The following is a 20,035-nucleotide window of genomic DNA, read 5'->3' as shown; positions in this document are numbered from 1 at the left end:
ATTAAAAACAGAAATAGAATATGGATTCAGACTTATGTATATATAGATTGATGAGCTAATGACGCATTTTGATGAACTTTGGATTTCCGGGTATTTGAGGAGTTTAAAGATTGTTGTTTAAGATTGGATTAGATAATCTTTGGGTGTGTCTTGCTATTAGGAACACTTTATTTGTATCTTGAAGATTAAGGTTGGTTTTAGGTAAGTCTGAGAATGGGACCATGACTACAAGTGAATCTTTTGAAGTCTCAGTCTCGACAAAGCTTAAGGGAAGTCTTGGTCTAGATCTCAGTCTCAAAAACCCTTACTTAGAAGAAGTATCCTTGAAATTCCAAGTATTAGTTGCTATACAACTTATGCAGATACTCAAAAGTAAGACGCATCTTCGATGGATACTCTAGAGTTCACCAAAGACAATACACATCCATAAAACACTCTAGAACACATTTTCAACAAGTTTACCCATTCATCCCTTAGTCAGAACAACTAATAATCTCCACAACACTTCTAAAGCATTCATTTCTCACTTACAAATTTACATAACTAATTATCCCCATACAAAAAAGTTATCCCTAAAGAGACAAAATTATCACTCCAAAAAAAACCTTTTTATTACATTAACCATCCAACAAATTACATCTTGAAGACCGAAAAGTCTCATAATGCTTTTCATTCATCTCAGACCATTAGCTTTTCATCAATATCAAGTGTCATTGAGTGCGAACAACAAAAGGAAGGAAGCAAGGGCTCATTTCTTAAAATAATAATAAATAACGCTTTGTTTCAACATACCTGGAGACATTTATAAGGACTCGAATTTCCATTAACCTTCATTATATTCAATTCAGGTGTTACACTCGTCTTTACTGTAGGTGTTATTGACTGGAATGTTTTAAGAAATCCATTTGGTTTTCGCTCATCAATTTGTATTTGTGACTCAATATCACATTTTATAGGTGGCTCATCACATAACTCTTCTATTGTCTTCAATTCCTCTGTTGGTGTTGATGTTCTCAATATTTTTTGATTCTCTATGCTTATAATGCCGCCATTTGATGGATTTTCGGATTTTACTGTATTATCCCTGCCGTTCACAAGAATGGAATTTTGGGTTGATGGCGTTATTAGTGTTTGCATTTCATACATATCATCACTTCGTATATTATCCATAACTGGTGATGTTGTTGGCGAAAATGATGATTGTTCATTGTTGATGATGCCATTGCTATTTTTGCAATATCTATGCTTTCTACATAGGACATATCCAGTAACAAACATGAGTAACAATAAAGATATGAAAATAATTCCGAAAATCACAAATGGATCAATAGAAAATGTTTGAGGTTTTGGCATAGTTTGACCATAGATATCAATTGGAAGCATCGCTGAACGTGATGGATCAATTATTAACGGATGGCCGATACCTCCTTCGCCAATAGCCCTAACGGATATATTAAATCTATCCGTATCTTTTGTATTTGGAAATCTAAATTTTTGTTCGGTAATTGTTGCATTATATGTTATGTTATTTAATGTCCATTCGACCAAATAATTGTGAATTTTGCCGTTGGGATTCCTAGGAGGGTTCCAATGTAATATAAGGCCCTTATTTTTCTCGAGATTTGAATCAACGACAGGTCCAGGAACTGTAAATAAATAAAATATTTGATTTATTAAAGACTTTTATGCATGACTGAACATGTATAGGATGCCTTACCATCACGTAATGTTTGAAAATTCACTTCAGTGGTCAAATAATTCTCATTACAATCTTTGATGAAAACATCGTAATTACTTGTTGGTTGTAGTTTACTTATATAAAAACTTTTGGCACTAGGATCATCTCTGTATGAAGTGAATTGTATAGTAAGAAATAGAAGAAAAAGAAGAAATGAAGATAAATTGATTTATTTTTTTTATATATTTCGTTACTCTTTGATGAGATGGATGAAAAATAATCATTAAATTCCAATTATAGATGTTTTCTAGCGCATTTAACTTTTGGTATATTAGATTTTATAGATGTTTTGACTAGCTCGTCAGCTGATTATGAGAAATTAGTTGAATTAAATGATCAAACTTTGTAAATTTATTCAGAAGTTTGTCTGGCGGTTTTTGCTTGTGTAATATTATGGTTGTAGACTGTTTTGTAGACAAAATAGAGGGGAATGCTTAGTGGATTTTGTTGGGATGTTGTGAAATTCACAGAATTTAAAGAATTTGTTGTTAAATTTGAATTAAAACAAATAATTTTTTTACCGAAAAAAATTCAAATCTTGAAAAACCGTTAAACTCTAAAAACTCCAAATATTTGTCTAATTTGCTCAATTTGGACCTTTTTGATACAATCTAAAAGTTAAATGCGCTATATTTCAACTCAGACACTTCAACCTCAATACTCATTACTAAAATTAAATGTTTATAAATGTTTAAATTAATGATACGGACTCACATGACTTCACAGTTAAGTTTTGTTTTAGGCTCTCGTATTGATTCGAAATTATTGTGCTTAAAATATGTGCAAGCCTTCATACATTTATTTTTACCAATTTCATCCCATCTTATAATTATAGATCTTGATTCAATTGAATCAACCGACAACGGTGCAAATGATGATTTTACACTTTTCCATTTAAGATTATCGTAATCTTGTTGCAAAAATTCTCCGTCAATCTCCATCGAACCGAAAATTCTAACAAAAATCTCTTCAATTTTAATGATTAAAATGCCCGATACATTTCCAGGTACTTTAATCTCCGTCCATTCGCCATGATCAGAACTGTTTACAGATATTTTTTGTAAATTTTTCTCAATATCCGACCACATCACGTAATCACCAAACTTTGCATAAGTTCCAACAACTTCTGTTGAAAATGACAGCCCGTCATTTGTACCATTCTTTAAAAATTGAATGGTGATTACACTTTTACTTAATTCCTCATCTGTTAGATCATCAATAGTCCATCGTAAGAATGTGCCATTCTGTGCCTTAACAAATTTCGGTTCAATTTCTTGAAATGCGCATTTCGTTGGTGTCGATAAAGGCGATATTGTCATACCACCGCCACTTGGTAACATTGAACGTACATAAAGATAAAATGGCTTTAAGGATTTGATATTTCTTAATCTTGCTTTGTTAATATCAAAACTACTTTTTCCCATAAGCTCGCCTGAGAAATCCGTTGAGTATTCACTTGGCTCATCTGACGCAACAAAATATTGTATCCTGTTTATTTGCTCATCTTCTCGCCTATTGAAGTTGACCGTAATTGCATTATCATCGATGGAAGAGCACTTTAGATTATATGGGGCGTAATTGAGTAAATTTACTGGACGAACATGCAGATAAAATGTTCCACTTGCTTCTCCAAAATCATTGCGTGCAAAACATTGATACAATCCCTCATCGTATGGCTCTATTGTTTCTATTTTCAACGTTGTTGACTTTGCATATCTGATTGGGTTATTTATAATCAATTCACCATTTCTATACCTGAATTAATTAGAGATATAGACACAAAAAATATGTATTGAATCAGAATTTTAATATGGTTAATATAACACAATGTATGTGTGTTATAAATTGATGATGATGTAAGATTTTTTTTTTTGTTGCTTACCATTTTATCGTTGGCATTGGATTTCCGGACACGGTGCAGTTGAATATGGCCCAACTTGCAATTGGTGATTCTCTTGAAAGTTGCTTTGGTATTATTACTGGTGGGGATGAGATTGATAAGTCGAAAATCTGTGGATAGAGGAAAATTGGTAACTTTGTTAATTATTGACACTTTGTGAATTGAGAGATGTATGATTCGTAGATTGGGATGGGAGACTAGATATCCTTTGAGTAAATACCTAATACATTTGGTTTAAAGTAGATGATAAAGTACATTCTGAGATTGATTGTTCAAAGTAGCTGGTGTGCGCACTAATTTTTGAACTTATTTCTGTATTATGATTCAGAGATTGACCTATGGTGAGAATCGAACCCACGGTATTCGGTCAATTGTCTATTCACTCGACCACAGAGGTCTGAATCTTGCGCTGACAGAGTTTTCTATGTTTGACTCGATCTCCCAGCTACTATTCTGCTCACACACCACAGATACCATCAGGTGTGACTAAATGTAACTAAGAAAATGCCTTTTCAAATCCAGCAAACAGCAAATCTGACTACAACCCTGAATATACTTCCAATATCCTTTGCTACCCACATAAAACCCTTATTCTCCACCTAGAGGATTACCCCATTTAACCTAATAAGCTAATCACACGATTTAATAAAAAATTAAATCATAAATGACAGTCTATATCCCGTTTCATAATTGAAATTCTTCAAAAAAATTGTATGTCATACACGATTATTATTGAAACAGAAATCGTGTCTAGCATAAAATATCAATTCTATTAAATAATTCAATTTCTTCTCGCATAAGTCCTCAAAAATAACGAGTCGTCGAAGACTTACAGACGCTCTTTAAGCATTTTATATTTTTGTTCGTAATCAAGAGACGATAAAATTTTTGTTAAACGTAAGTCTATCCTACCTGAAAGTCAGTATCAGTTGAGCAATTATAAATTCCATCGTGCTTTCCCTCCGAAATGTTCACGTATCTAAGTTCGTTGACGAATTCGGGCAACTTTATTGTACGATTTGAGTTAGCGTTACGTGGTATGAATGTCCATGAAATCTGTATTTTCCATTTGGAAATTTGTGGGCACGAAAGAGAAAGAAGAAAATTTTTTTGTGGTAAAGAAAAGTAAAAAGCTTATTTTTTGTCATGAATCATTTCAGTTACATACATTTCTGGTATATTTTCCAGCACAATGAAGGACGAGATTTTCACCAGATTTTATTTTAAGAATTGTACTTTGTAGCTGTGGTAATAAGACATCATTTGACATTCGTTGATCATTGTCATCATTATCGTTACGTGACACAACAGTAAAATTTACCAATGCGGTTCGAAGAGGCTTTTTTATGAAATGATTTAAGGCATCACAACGATATTTTCCCGTATCAGCAGCATGTATGTTGACAATCAATAAGCTTCCATTTTTCAGTAAATAATGCCTGTGGTAAAATTTATTTATTATTATTATTATAGTCATTGAATTTTCAAAAAATATTTTTGTTATTCTTACCTTCTGTCAATATTTTTCATTCCAACATCAAATATAATGTTCTTGCCATCAAAATACCAGGTGAAATTTGCCTCGGGAATACTTTTAATTGGACACGGTAGAACTGCTGATTCACCTTCATTTGCTGATATTGATTTTTTATCAGATTCTTCGATAATGATGGCTGTAAAGTGGAAATGGGAAATGTTAATATTTTTTTTGCTAATTAATAGAGCTTTAATGTTATGAAATTAATTTAATTTGATGGGAATAATTAGATTTTTGGAAATTAGAAAATAGCACAAATAGCTTGACTTTGGTTTGATGCTGGGTTCGGTAAAGATTCCAGGTTGGCGTTCCTCAGACTTAGTGTTGTATTCGGCTTAGATTCCAAGTCAGGATGACTCTGACTTAGTGCCGGATTCGGTTTTGATTCCAGATCGGCATGGTTCTGATTTAGAGCTGGATTCTAGGACAATGTGACTCAGCGAAGACTTCTGCCAAATTCAGTTTAAATCCTTCACTTCGCTAGAGTCACGCAGTCCCGGTGCCAGATTAATTAACCAATTTGTGCTATTCAGGAGGGTTGTATTCATAATTTTCGGATAAAGCATTTAATTTTGTTTTGAAACCCTTTAAAGACATTAAAAAATCAAAAACTCACCAGCAAGTTCAACTTTCGTCGTTGTCGAAATAGCCGGTCCAATTTCAATATCACTATCAGTAATATACCAATATTTAACTTTACACTTGTAATCGCCTGTCGTTGAACTACTTGACATAAACTTTATTGTGCCATTTGAATATAATGTATAATCGTCACGAGTAACAGACTCATCTGAATTGTTAACAGATATAAAGCTATTGTCATTTTTAAGCCACTCATATGAGATTATTTCGCGAGCTGCTTGACGTCTTACTCGTTTCACATTTTTATAATTTTGTTCCTCAATTTCACTCGATTCATCTTCCTCATGTGTACGATAATCATTACTATCATTATTTTGATATTTTCTTTTGTTTGTATTTGTCGTCACAACATCATTATTGACTTTACTACTACTTGTATTTTGGTTATGCTTTTCATATTGTTGTCGATAATATTTCATTACTTCAGCATGTCGTTCCAGATCATCATCTTCCTCCTCCTCATCATCCTCAAAATTATAGAAATTTTTTAAGAATAAATCCTTTTTTAATGAGCCCGTGACATTTATTTCAACTGTACAGTCGAGGTAGATTGGAGTTGGTTTAATGACAGTAGCCAAAACATAGCTAGGATTAACCGAAATGATCTTTAAGGGGGTCGGTATCTCGCTGTTGACTGATTTTGCTGAAAATAAAGAAAAGAAAAAAAATAAAAATATTTATTATGAGATAAAAATAAAAATTTTTACACATTCAGAAGAGGCAGCAACAGCAGTTAATAAAAGCTGACATAACTGTCAACTTTAATTGAAAGTTGTGAATGAATGAAACCAACTGCATGTGAAGTGAGAAGTGCATGCGAGAGAGGAGGAAAAAAAATAACACACACAACGTGCATAACCTTTCCCAATGCAAAATTTCTTCTTCAATATATATATTCAGATTTTTTTACATATATTCACTCTTTCTCTCACATTGACTGCTGTTCACATACATTTTTTGACCTTTTTGTCGTTGTTGTTGTCTGACTTGATAATTGATGGCTCATTTCTATATTTATTCTACACTTGAATATGTATATAAGCAGTTTTTGGTATGCATTATCTCTTATTTTTTTTTTGTGTGACAAATTTCCAGTCCACAATTTATGCGGATTTATATTTATGGTATTTGCTATCTTTGCCACTAGTTTGTTCATTATGGTTGGCTTACTTTTTTCAATTGAGGACTCTTTTTTTTTTGTGCCATGCAATAAATGGAAATGTTGGTAAAGTGTCAAGCAATAATGCTGATAATAATAGACTTTTAATTGGGGTTTATGATCATGTGACTGTAAACGTGACTGGCTGAGTTATTTATGATGATCGTATTGCGAGAGAGAATCTCTTTTTTTAAAAGTCAGGAATAATTGGCATGATGGCGAAATATCATCGTGTTAATGGCACTTGGGTTTGATTTTGTGAAATTAACTTTATGAGATTCCAAAACGTATTATTTTGGTTGGTTTGTTAAGTATGTAGTTGGGAAATATTAGATTTGATTGATGTGTTTTTGGGTGTAGATTTGAACTCATGGTCATTGGTTTGGCGTGACAGTGCTCAGTAATTAAGTTCCTGAGCTTTATCCACTAGATTACTGATTCACTTTAAATTATCCTAAGTTATTGACACTCTTGGTAAAATGCTTCAATTAGACGAAATCTCATAAGAAGAAAATGCTACCTCAAGATCAGCAACTTAGTTGACAAGTGACAAAAATATTGCAAAAGGATCAAAAAATGACGAATTTTGAGACAAAATTGACAAAAAAAGTGACAAACTTGGACATCTGAGTTGTCTGTCTCCTATGCTAAGCATCACCTTAGGCACATATCCCTCAAATTCTATAGAAAGTCAACATTCCATACTTAAAGCTTTTACAAACAAAATCTCAAACCCAAACCTTATTATTGCCATATCCATGTTGTTATGACTTCAAACACTACAAACAAAATCTCAAACCCCAAACAAATTTAAGTAATTAATTTCTAATTCTTAACAACGCATTAACAGACTTTCAATCATCAATTTTATTTCCCCACCATAAATCTCATCATTTTAAATATCCTTTCAATTATTACACTAATTAACAATTTCATAAACAGCTCATAAAAAACTTGCTCTAATTTTTAATTACCATAATATTTTGAATATCTCAATCATTTTATATCAAATATCATTTGTTAATTCCTTAACAGAAATTTAATTTCAAAATCATTATTAAAAATTTAACATCGAATAATTCCGAGTGATTCAATTAAATTAGTAAAACACAAAAAAAGCCCACGAGGTAAACTGACGTCATTTATATACAATAAATAAATTCATTGTTGACTACGCTATCTGTGTTGATAACACAGAGGTTTAAATGCAATTTTTTTCCGTATCACAATAGACGTGCATGTAGGTCATGTCTATATGTACTTTTGAGTATAATTTGATAGGAAACAAGAAAACAAAGTTAATTGATTAAATTTTATTGTTATTGTTATTATTACGCGGATGGAAAGTGAAAAAAAAATGTAATCAATATGTGATTCAGGAATAAATTTAATGGAACTGATGTGAAATTGAGTTTTTTTAAGTGAAAATTTAATTAAAAAGTAGTCGAGGTGTGAATTAATATTTGAATGAATTGAAATTAATTTGGTTTGTAGATTATGGATGCTGGTTTTATACAAATTGAGATCTGGATTGTGATGTAAATGGGATGGAATGGATATCTGTATTTGATAGACGCTGTCGATAGATTGGTAATTAATAGACAGAAGCTAAGGAAGGAACCAGCTATAAGACATCAAAAGGACGTCATAAGCCCTAAATTTACGATTTCTCAGGACATAAGACCAAAACGACGATGGCTGCTACACTATTCAGATCCTAAGATTCATATCTGTGCGTTATTAGCACCAAAAAGCTAATAAAATTAACAAACTGAATAAGCTTCATTTACAGAATCCACCATCACAAAGCTACTACGCTTCAGAATCACAACAACTCATCATTAAACTTCTACTTTCTCACTCAATCACCAACAACATGTCATTTATTACACCGCGTAGTTCCTCAGAAAAAATATGTTCATATCGCATGACAATCGCACATCACAAAAGCTTTAATAAACTTTGATATATGAAAATCGTTCTTTATTATCACATTAACGGGTCGATAATCATCATTTAATAACAAATAATCACACATTTTAAAATTTTTACTATCACACCCATTATTGCCTGACGATTTAACAATTTAATTATCAGCTTGAAAGGCTTAGCGATCGTTAATACTTTATGGAATGATATCCTCAATATGATTGTAATAAACGTATTAATTTAATTATTATTGGTAAATTGCAAACCTTTTTTTTATGATTAAAATACATGTCATGTTATTTTAATACCTTTTATAGTCATTAAGCTTCGAAACTTGTGCTGATGATTAGACTGAGGAGTTATAAATAAACAAGTAAATATGAATTTTGCGTGATTTTTTGGCATTTTATTAATTAAAATAAATTTTTTGATGGTAAATTTTAGTTGGAATGACATGCTGAAAGTGATTACTCAAGGATTACTTTAGTTAGTGGGTGCTGATTTGAATTGTACAGCTTTAGGGGCTTTTAGGGCTTGGCTGGGCTAGTGAATTGAGTTATAGGATTCAAATCTTGTCGATTTGAGTATCTTTCTTGTGAATATTCAATAAAATCTTCAAAATTGAGCCAAGCATCTTCGATTTGACCACCAATACCACCCCAACCCCTATCCCACCCTCAATACGCCCCTGCCATAAGCTTACATGTCTATCCATAATTCATATCTACAAATAAAGCTTTTCATGACTCAACAAATCTCTATAAACATAATCACAACTATCTAATAAACCAATGACAAGTTACATTGAAATTTTCATCAACTCTAAAGCCCCCTCAACAAAAAAAAAAAAATATTCCATTCAGACATAAATTTTCAATGCAAAAAGGATGCCTTTTACTCTTCTTTTACTCCATCGTGATTCTCCGAAATTCTATAATAGAAAACATTTTCTGTATTTGAAGTTTCTAATTTATCAACAGTTAAACCCCCGACAAGTAGGGGTTGATGAAAAGTTAATAACTTGTGACATATATAATCAAGTCGAAATGTTGTAATTAAAACCACATCAAATTGTTGTTTAATATTCATTCAATGGGTGAAATTGATTTATTTTTATATTTTTTATGAGAGGTTAATAAGAAGTGTGGGGTTACAAGAAATTGGGCAATAAAGGTTAGAAAATCAGATTGTAAAGCTACTTTTTATTGGGTACTTAAAAGTGAGTAAACAATGGAAGCTGTTGGTGGTGGGAAATTTTGTGAATTGGTGGATTTGAAGTGGGGTTGGATGGGGAATGGGTTGATGGATGTGAATTTTGAAGCTTTTTGATGGATAATTGATTTGGAGGGATTGATTTGGATAATTGCATGTTTAATTGATTGTTGAATGTAATTTTTAACATTTTAGACTAGATTTTGATGCTATCAACATGAGATGCATCTCTGGGAAGGGTAATAAGCCAGCTCCACTTCAAAATTAAGAGCTTTTGAACCATTTACTCATCCATTCCAAGACAAAATCCAATTCACAATCCAAAAAATTTCTCACATTTTCAAAAACATCCTCTGAATCATATTTTCATCCAAATGCTGACTTATCTCGCAACTGCCAAAAAATATTCATTCATAAATTCAACCACAATTCTCCTCCCATTCATGCCCAAAACAAAAATTTCTACTAGAATTGCAAATTTTTCTGCCTTTGTTTCACAAAAAAAATGAAATAAAATAAAATTTAATTGGAATTTCCTTTAAAAAACATTCTGTTGACTTAATTGGAATCAATTAAGTTTGACATGGGAAAAATTGTAGAAAATTGGAATTAATTGGTACCTAAATGTGGCAAAATTTTTTTTATGTTGTGTGAAACGCAATAAAAATAATTGAAAGCTTTGATGACAAATTGAGAAGCAATTTCAAAAGATTTTGATGTGATTTGAGTAAAAAAGTATCAACAACCCTGGAGTACTTTAGGTCAATGACCGATAAGTATAGCTTTTTTACGTTCTAGTTTTCTCCAAAAAGCGTAAATTATTTTTATTTTATTGACCAACTCACAATTTGCATATTTACGTGCACAATTTACACAATTTATAACAATTTTTATTCCCTTATCTAACTTGATAAATATTAACGAGAATTACATGCGCAAATTATATAGGACTCATACTAGACTTCAATTACAATCGATTGAGATAAAATGTAGACCATTATTTTTATCGATTGTGGTGTTATCGAGGCCATGGCCTTGATATAATGGCTTTTTGCAATTATAAATAGATAAATGTGTGGAATTTGAGGTGGAAATTGAGGAATTACTTTGTAAACTTTTGTGGTTTTGGGACTTTTATTAAGGATACTCTAATCTAAATCTAATTCTAAAGCGATACATCTTCAGAATGACGTAAAAGTATAAAGAAAAATTGGAAAAAAATATACAAAAAAGTACAGTTTCTTTGAAGTATAAATTTGAATTTTTTGGGATTCGAACCCATGGTATCACGACTTTGAGCAATGATCATTTCTTTAATCAGCCAATTGACTGCATTCTGAACTTATCTTCATCTTTGCTATTTGCCATACACTTCCGACCAACTTCACACTTCTCCTAGCACTCACAAATACCTAATCAAGACATCCTCAACACTCATATCTCTTCATAATCCTCTACTAACCTCTCTAATAACAATTCCTTCTTTTTAAAAAAACTTTTAAATTTCCCAATAAATTTTCATTAAATAAACATCATAAAAAAATTCAATTAAGGTTGTTCATTTTTTTCGGTATGTTGTCTATTACATAAAGGAAATGTTAATGCAAACAGAAGTTAACAACTAAATCGTGCTCACTTACAGGTTAAATCTACAAAATGATTATGTGCAAATAAAAGAGTCGTAAAATTCGTGAATAACAAACGTTAGACGAGAAATGATAGTAAGAAGAACTTTCAATCTGCAATAAAAACCATCTAAATATTTTTTTTTGCTTGCTATTTTGCTTCTATTGTTAGCCGAAAAAAAAGTAAAAGTGGAAAAATGTTATTGAATTTTTGTGGATTAGGCGCCGTTTTGAGAGTTTTTGAAATACTTAATTCCTGAAAAAAATTAAATTTCCTAAAATTACAACAAGCATTTTCTGCAATTAGGATTCGAACCTAAGTTCTATTCCGATATGAACAATGATTTGTCCATCATCCTAACCTTCCAATCCAACAAAGACCTTATACTTCAAGCTTTAATTTCGCCATTCTTCAACTTAAATTATTCTAAACAACCGAAAATTAGTCAAATCAATTGCCATTCAAATTTTATGAATCCTAAAACGAAAATTGACATTCGTGTCATGAAAGGCACTTGTAAATTCATAACAGAGAGAAAAAAAAATATATATTTATTGTATGTGTAGCATACATGTCGGCATTAAATCAAAGAAGATGGAGAGTTCGCAATATTTGACACATTTAGATATAGATAGTCATACCATACATATAGTAATATCATTAATAATATAGCATATGAATTTGTCAAAAAATAATAATAATATATAATTTTTTTATGTGTGGCTTCTATCCTATTCTATGCAATGTACACACTTAACTTCATTTAGATTCAATCAAGCAATAAATTTTATTATTCCAAACAACAATATCTGTATAATTCAATTTATATTTATTTATAAGATTTTATTTTTTTTTTCATATTTTTGTCGTTATATTTGCTATTTCCTTCGAGAAATTATGACTTAACATTATATTAGGCAAACAAATAGGCTGTTGAAAGATATGGAAATGATAGACTTTCTTAAGTAGACTAATAGCCGATATGTAACGATAACAGTGAAGTGTGTGTTTCACTACTTGAAACTAGAATTGAGCGGGTTTTCTGGTTATCAGAAAATTGGGACGATTTGAAGTGATTTAAGTTGAAGTTGTGCTTATAAATTGGATTTGGTTTGAGGCTGTATGATTGATTCCTTATTAAATTTGAGTTATTCATTCTTATGTGATTGTCCGGAAAGCACACGACTTAGAAAAGGCTCAAACTCTTGGGCCAGACTAACTTTACACTGATATAAAGCCAGACTTCAGCAAATCTGGTCAAGATCCAGAGTCAAGCTGGCCTAGAGCCGGATATTCGTCGATTTCTACGCCGTGTACCTTTCAGGTTGATGCTTAACCTCCTTTACTTCACAAAATCCACCAACAACTCTGAATACTTGCTTATTATTGCATCTTTCTGTATGTTTTCTTTCTTACTAAATTCCTCAAGCTTCACAAGCTTTTTATAATTAAGGAAAACATACATTTAAATGCCATTTTCTCATTTATACAATCCTTAGTTGATGAGTAAACTATTTTCATTAAATTATCTGACAACTTATATTTTTCCCATGAGTCATGACATTTATTGCATGAATCTGAGAAGAAAAGTATAGTTTGAGTCTGTAAACGCGATTGTATTCTTGAATTATGTTTGGATTGATGTGAAATTAGACTTTATTTAGGATTTTTTGTGGGTCTTGCATCTCCAGAATCCAGAATTGGCAAAAGGCATCATCGGCGGAAAGGGCCATGGATAGAAGGTGGCAATTGGCGGATTGAGTCACCCGTAGGTCGGTGAAGGACTTGCGCCAATCATTTCTACCGGCATTTCAACTCCATTAGAATCTCCCAGAAATATTTTATTCTAAATAATTCTAAAGCGCGTTTTTCCCATTAAGCAAACTAGAACAAAAACTTTTCTTGTGGTTGGGCAAAAGCTGATTTTTAATGGCAAATGGGAATAAATCAAATTAAGAGAGAAGCAAAAACGAGAAACATTTAATTGTTGACTCATAAAATATTGTAGAAATTTCCATTGTTATGAGAATACTTTATTGTGTTTTATGAGCAAATCTATCCTTTTTTGGCCTTGTGAATGTGCGCACATTTTTACTATTATAAAAGTCACATCAAGTGCTATTCTATGTTGCTCATGTAGTTAAGTCAAAATAAAAATAAAAATTGTTCTATTTTGCAATGCCAAAATGTGACATTAATCATCTTTATAGTAAGCAAACAATGTTTTAATCAGAGATATAATTCACCGTTGATTATTTGCCACGACATGAGCAAAAAGCATGATATTTTTTGAAAAAATTTCTATGAATGCTGCGTGTGGATTGTTTAGATAGAATATTTCTTCCTTTTATTATGTTCCATTGTCATGACAACAACATCATATTATATTATTATAGTCTCTGTGATGGAAATAGATTCAATTGTGCTTTTCTTTACTGTAAATATGTGTACACAAAATGTTGTCATTTTTCTGGTTCTTGTTCTGGTCCTTTCTTCATGGGTTGGTATGATTTTTTTGGTGGATTCAAGGGTTGGACACTGAAAGGGTTGAGTTTGTAATGTCATGAGCGATGCTCGAATCCTTATCATATCCAACGAGCTCTAAATGTTGATTGAGATCTTTATCATTGGTAGGAATCGAACTCAAGACTTTCTATAAAGAGCAACTTGCAGATTTCTGGTCTGTAGCATAACCATTTGGCCACAGAGGCATTTTTCATTCATTGGCTGTTCTGCATAAAGTCCATTAAGTTGACAGCTAAGGATGTCCACTGGTTCGATTCCATAGAATCCAACCAATTCAAATTGTCCATCAAATCACTCCAAAACCCCCCATTTTCCTAGACTTGATCAATAAATCTTTACAGACATAACCTTAAAAATTCATCCAAGCTAATCTTACAACCATTGGCCAATTCAAGCTTGAAATTTGCTTACAGCAAAGCATTCATATGATTAAATTTATACGAGACTATAAACATATAATTATAGGACATTTCTTTTATCGTCAAAAAAAATTACAATTGAAAAGAAAAAGGAAAGAAAAGATTAAATTGACATAAGGATACAAAGATGAAAATAACAAGAAGGATTCTTTTGTTTCAATCTTGTAAGATTTCTGTCAGCTCAATTACTTTACATATAGAAAACATTAAATCTTTATGGGGTTTTATGGATATTGGATGGATTTTGTGAGGTTAGTTGTAGGGATGATCAATTTTGGGATGAGGAAAGTGGATGTAGGTGTGGGTAGGGGGTTGGTTGAGAGATGTGGACCAGGTCCTGTCTGATTAACCCTTTAAAGGTCGCTGTCAGTCAGATCTAAACAATGAGACCCAAAATAAGACATAAAAGCCACTTCAAAATCCAATAAAAATCCACAAAAAAATCTAACGAAATTCCCCCAAAGGATCACGAGCCTAATCGACTAGAAAAGAATTCTCAACGTCCATTATGAATTTAGATTAATTCAAACATTAAAAACAATAAAAATAAGCAACATTGATACATTTCAAGGCACTGCTTTCTGTCAATTTGTAATCAATTGATTAAGTCTGAAAGGCACAAAAAAAAAATTTGCAATTCCAATTCCAACGCAAAAACATATAATCTATCAAATACAGTCAAGCGAAGAAGAAAATATAAAAAAAAAATTTAGAAACTTTATACATAAGAGATTTATACAGAATACATGACTTTAATTGAAATCTTTTTGTGATGGAAATTGAAATAACAATCGTAGCTCTATGGCTAAAAAAAAGGAGAATTGAATCATTTCGTGAGATTGATCAAGAGATGGAAAATAAGAACTTTTGTCAATTCGTCTTTCCTAAAATTTGGGGGGAATTTGGAAGTTATGTACAGCTAGAGTAGTTGATATATTACTGAAGCAAGCCAGGTGGGTTCAAGTCTCATTTCAGGAAGGTCAGGGTAGATTCTGGACCAATTAGGACTTCCTCCCCTGATTATACACTTCAATAGATCTGAATCTGAACTGTGCTAAGCCAGACAGAGCCAACAGGCCAGTAAGACCCAAAAAACCCCAAAATTCCACACTCACATCATTCACCGACGATCCCCAAAACCAAGATTGATTTCGCAATACCCCCCGAAAATAAGATTGACTATATTAAAGTTTCATGAGTCTTGACGCTCACAAATCCAAGGACATAAAGTTTCGATGGGGAAAATGAGACGATCGAAATCGATACAAAAAGTTTTGAGGAATTGGATTTTTTTTTTTTTGAGAGGCAAAAGAAAAGCTCGGATGTGATGTGATTCTGATTAGCTACGGGCAAAATATTTCTCTTATTCAGTGACTGAAGTGGCTCTATTGTCGATAAAGTTCAATATTCTCATTTGACTTGAGGGTCTTGGAGTTCACATTGGGTTTTGGGGTGCCAAAATTCAATCAAAAATATGTAAAATCCAACACTTAACCTCTCAGCCCATAAAACTCATCATCATTGTCATTATTTTGTGCATTTTTCTCAATTGCATCTCTTCGTTTATCTCTGCAGCAATATGTAACATGATGATAGCAATTATGGCACGTGAGTGGATATAATCTTATATTTTATGTTACACATTCATGCATACTACATCTGCATAACATAAGATATGCGTTATTTACATCCAACAAACCGTAGTTTCTCCTTAAGTATACTTTTGGGGGGATAAACTTGAATAACCCACACTAAATCACAAGAGAAATTCTTTTATATGAGAGTTAGATCACATAAGTAAGTAAAAGGAGAAATGGAATCTCTATAAATATCCGAGTTAATGCATGGGGATGGAAACTTTATGGATGATTGGAATTTTTTGATGCTTAGTTGTAGAATCTTGGCATACTTTAATGCCAATAATCATCAAGAACTGCATTCACATACCATAACTCATAATTTTAAACATCACGAAGGTATTATACATTCAAAAAAATGTCAGGAATCACATAAAGCATGCGATTATAGTATTTTATATCATTATAAAAATATCTACAGAGACTAAATTAAATTAAACTTGTGTACATAGAACCCTTCTCAGAACGGAAAGATTTTTATTTTTTCCCTCAACAATAATTTTTTTCTAGCATGAGAGCGGAAGATTGCGCTCTTTTGAGGCTATTTTTGTGGAATTGTGGGAATATTTTTAGATGCAGTTTGGTGGATTGAAGGGTAAGGTCAGGGATTTTTGGCAGAAAAGTGTTAGATTTTGTATGATTTGGATGAAAACTGTCCTGAATGTCAGTTTTGACTTGAAACTTAAATGCATCTGGATTCTGAGCAGTTGCTAAAGAAGTGCTGAAGTCCATACAAGCAGCACAACGTAATTCCAAGGGCAACAGCATGTCTTAGCCTAAAAAGCACCTTGACAGCCCTTGTAAGCCCATTTTGTCGATTAGCAATGAAATATGCTGTAACATGGCGCTCAAAACGCTTACTAAACTGCACCATACTACACAGATTCACAATTACTATTCTATTACCATGCATCCAACCCCTATATCATCTAAAAACTCAATACTCAATTGAGATGTCCACTCAACGTCCACACATTCCTGCGCTTCATTACTTTCAAACCCCCATCAATTCATGACTTATTTACTCAATTTCAAGTTTCTTCACCCTCAGCCAAGAGCGGATAGTGTGCTCAGTGGCAATAGAGAGTATAAAAGAAAGAAATTCCTTGTTCAAGCTTCAAACGTATTATACACAAAATACACATCCATAGACAACAAAAGTGATGAAAAAAGAAGAAAAATCACTAAGAGCTTTTTTTTCTCGTTGTAGCTAGTGAAATATCTTTGGAAGCATCATAAAAAGGCAATTTTCATATTGATATGGAAATAATTTTAATGAAATGAGACGGCAAGGAGTAACAAATATTCGCCATTACATTTATGCTTCGTTGAAAATCAAGAGAGTAGGAAAGTTTTTGCCTCGTTTTTCAAACATACATAAATTGTTATTTTTATGGATCGCCTTTTTCTTCTTTGGTCTCAATCAACGAGCGGAGGAACAAAAACAACTGTTTTTTGGTGTGGAGGCTGTGGGGAGTAAGGCGCTTTTTTGGGGGGATGATAGGGATAGTGTTGGGTTTTGGATGACTAAGGTGGGTCAGTTAGGTAAGATAGAGCTAGGGTCAGGGACCGATTAATCCGGATATGACACTGTAAGGTATTAGTTTACCATACCAGATGTATTGGTGTACCATGCTGTACCGTACCACCACTGGTTGCTTGCTTCTGCTTTCTAATTGCAAATACCAACCGCCGTAATGTCTCAATCCATAAGATCTATCCAATCATCCCTATTCTATCCCAAAACGACCTAAAAACTCAACAACTGCTTCAAAAATAGCTCCGAACAGAAAACAGCGCTTATAATGTTAGTCAAATCATGGGTATAGTAAATGACAGTAGTTTGTTCAGATATGTTTTTCCTCAATAGTCTTCATGTTCGCTATACCATCATCCTGCCATCTATGGAAAATGTGATACCGTCATAAAGAATCAACTATTCTTATTCCAAAAAGGAAACTTTTTTTGTTCATGATTTATGAGATCAGGGACAATATTTTTTTTTTCTTAGACAAACATTCTGGTGCGATAAAAAAGGCAATAAGAATAATGACATTACAAGATATTATAAAGTTATTATAATATGCTTCTCACAGTGATTTGTCGTTAACACTTTTTTATGACAAATTTTTGCTGTTTCCGATTAAAATTTTTGTTAGCTTCAAATTTCTCAGTTGGAATTTATTCGTAACGTCAGCTTTTGACGATTGTTATTGGATGTCCTAGACAATATGCTTAATTTGCGTCTGTTTAGAATGACTTTGAGACTAGCGATTAGGTGACCGACTGTGAATGTTTCGGAAATTTGACACCACAAAATCTCTTAATTTTCAATCCCTTTAATCTTCAAAAATTCGTCCTCAGTTCTTTAAACATGGAATTAAATCTGCTATTATTCTGCGTGTCACTTTTCAATTCAAAACTGTGACAAAGATCTGATTTAAATTAAAATTATTTTTGCCAAAAAAAAAATTAAATTCTAATCAAGTCACAGGAGATTGACGAAGAATAATGTAAAATGAGGCGGCCTGTACAAAGTCCAACGGAAATCAGAAGCAAAAATTTGATATTTCTTTCAAAACATACAAGACGGACAAACAAATTTTTTCTTATTTTTCTACAATTAAATTCGATTCAGTACGTTTTGAAATTCAAAGCTTTAAAAAACGCTAGACTGGTTGAATACTAAAAACGTGAAAATCAGGTTGGGTATTATGAAGGAATTTCATTAATTTTGTTCATAGACTAGACACGTCAAGAAAAAAAAAAGGGAAATACAAAGAATGGAAAAAAGGGTTATCAATTACTTTTCTATTGTCCGTGATCTATGGAACAATTTTTCAATTCATCTTCAAGTCAACGACACATGTGTGACGATTCATTGTTGCTTTATTTATTATCTTTACATTTCGGGATGTACGTAAAATTGTATTTTAAATTAAATTAAGAAAATATTAAAATAGGGAAGATTTCAGCGAAAAGATTGTCTTTTAAATTTCCTTAGTGCATTTATTGCTTTAATAATGCAGATTTATTACTCACTTTGGTCGGTTAATAGGTCATTTATTTTAAATTGCTGTATTTTTAAAAATATGAAAATTTTGCTCGTAAAATCAATTTTTTTAGACTCTTGCCACTTTTTTAAACAATATTTACTTGATTTTACACAAATATCTGCTTAAATCTTCTCAAAATATCTCAAAAACAATTCGAAGTGGGAAAAATCCGCCATTTTGTTTTCATTATCCGACTTTTTCAAATTCAAATTTTAACAGACTTATCTATTTGAAAATTATCAAATTTATGCAATAGCCTACATTTTTATTGTATACAAAATAGAAATTCAACAAAATTGCGCTTCTTACAATGCATTTCAGCCTTGAACTCTCATTTATTACAATAGTTTCTATCCTTTTTGTTCCATAGCAACTCATAATAATGTTATTAAAAAGTAAATAAACAGCAACAGTATATTCGAATGAATAAATAATTATTATCGAAGAAATTCTTATGAATTTGACTCTCGAAAAAAAGAAAAAAAATAATACAAAAAATGTAAACAATAATCGTATAAACAAAAAAATGAAATTTGAATAAAGGTCGTGTTGCATTAAGAAAAATTATTCCTCCATCAATTCTGTTTAAATTGAATTTGATATTAATAAATGGATAAGAAATGCGGCTTTTTAATCGTTAAATCTTCATCCTTT

At 31.9% G+C, this 20,035-nt stretch overlaps 1 protein-coding gene across 1 annotated transcript in view; it reads right to left on the bottom strand.

Moving 5' to 3' along the window:
- The window catches only part of plum (IgSF transmembrane protein plum), a 72,398-nt gene that overhangs the window by 11,707 nt on the left and 40,656 nt on the right, over positions 1-20,035 (bottom strand). Inside the window, exons 2-9 of the mRNA XM_070635140.1 lie at positions 5,792-6,460; positions 5,149-5,311; positions 4,807-5,077; positions 4,551-4,694; positions 3,621-3,748; positions 2,453-3,493; positions 1,718-1,845; positions 793-1,646 (exon numbers count right to left, since the gene is read on the bottom strand). Of these exons, the coding sequence (XP_070491241.1) occupies positions 793-1,646; positions 1,718-1,845; positions 2,453-3,493; positions 3,621-3,748; positions 4,551-4,694; positions 4,807-5,077; positions 5,149-5,311; positions 5,792-6,460 (3,398 nt within the window). The remainder of the gene's footprint in view (positions 1-792; positions 1,647-1,717; positions 1,846-2,452; positions 3,494-3,620; positions 3,749-4,550; positions 4,695-4,806; positions 5,078-5,148; positions 5,312-5,791; positions 6,461-20,035) is intronic.

Source organism: Chironomus tepperi, unplaced genomic scaffold (genome assembly GCF_022539635.2).
Source record: "Chironomus tepperi strain 1889 unplaced genomic scaffold, CSIRO-AGI_Ctep_v1 contig_85, whole genome shotgun sequence".
Taxonomy (NCBI): domain Eukaryota; kingdom Metazoa; phylum Arthropoda; class Insecta; order Diptera; family Chironomidae; genus Chironomus; species Chironomus tepperi.
The sequence above is the reverse complement of the archived record's forward strand: the minus strand, read 5'-3'. Positions and strand labels throughout refer to the sequence as shown.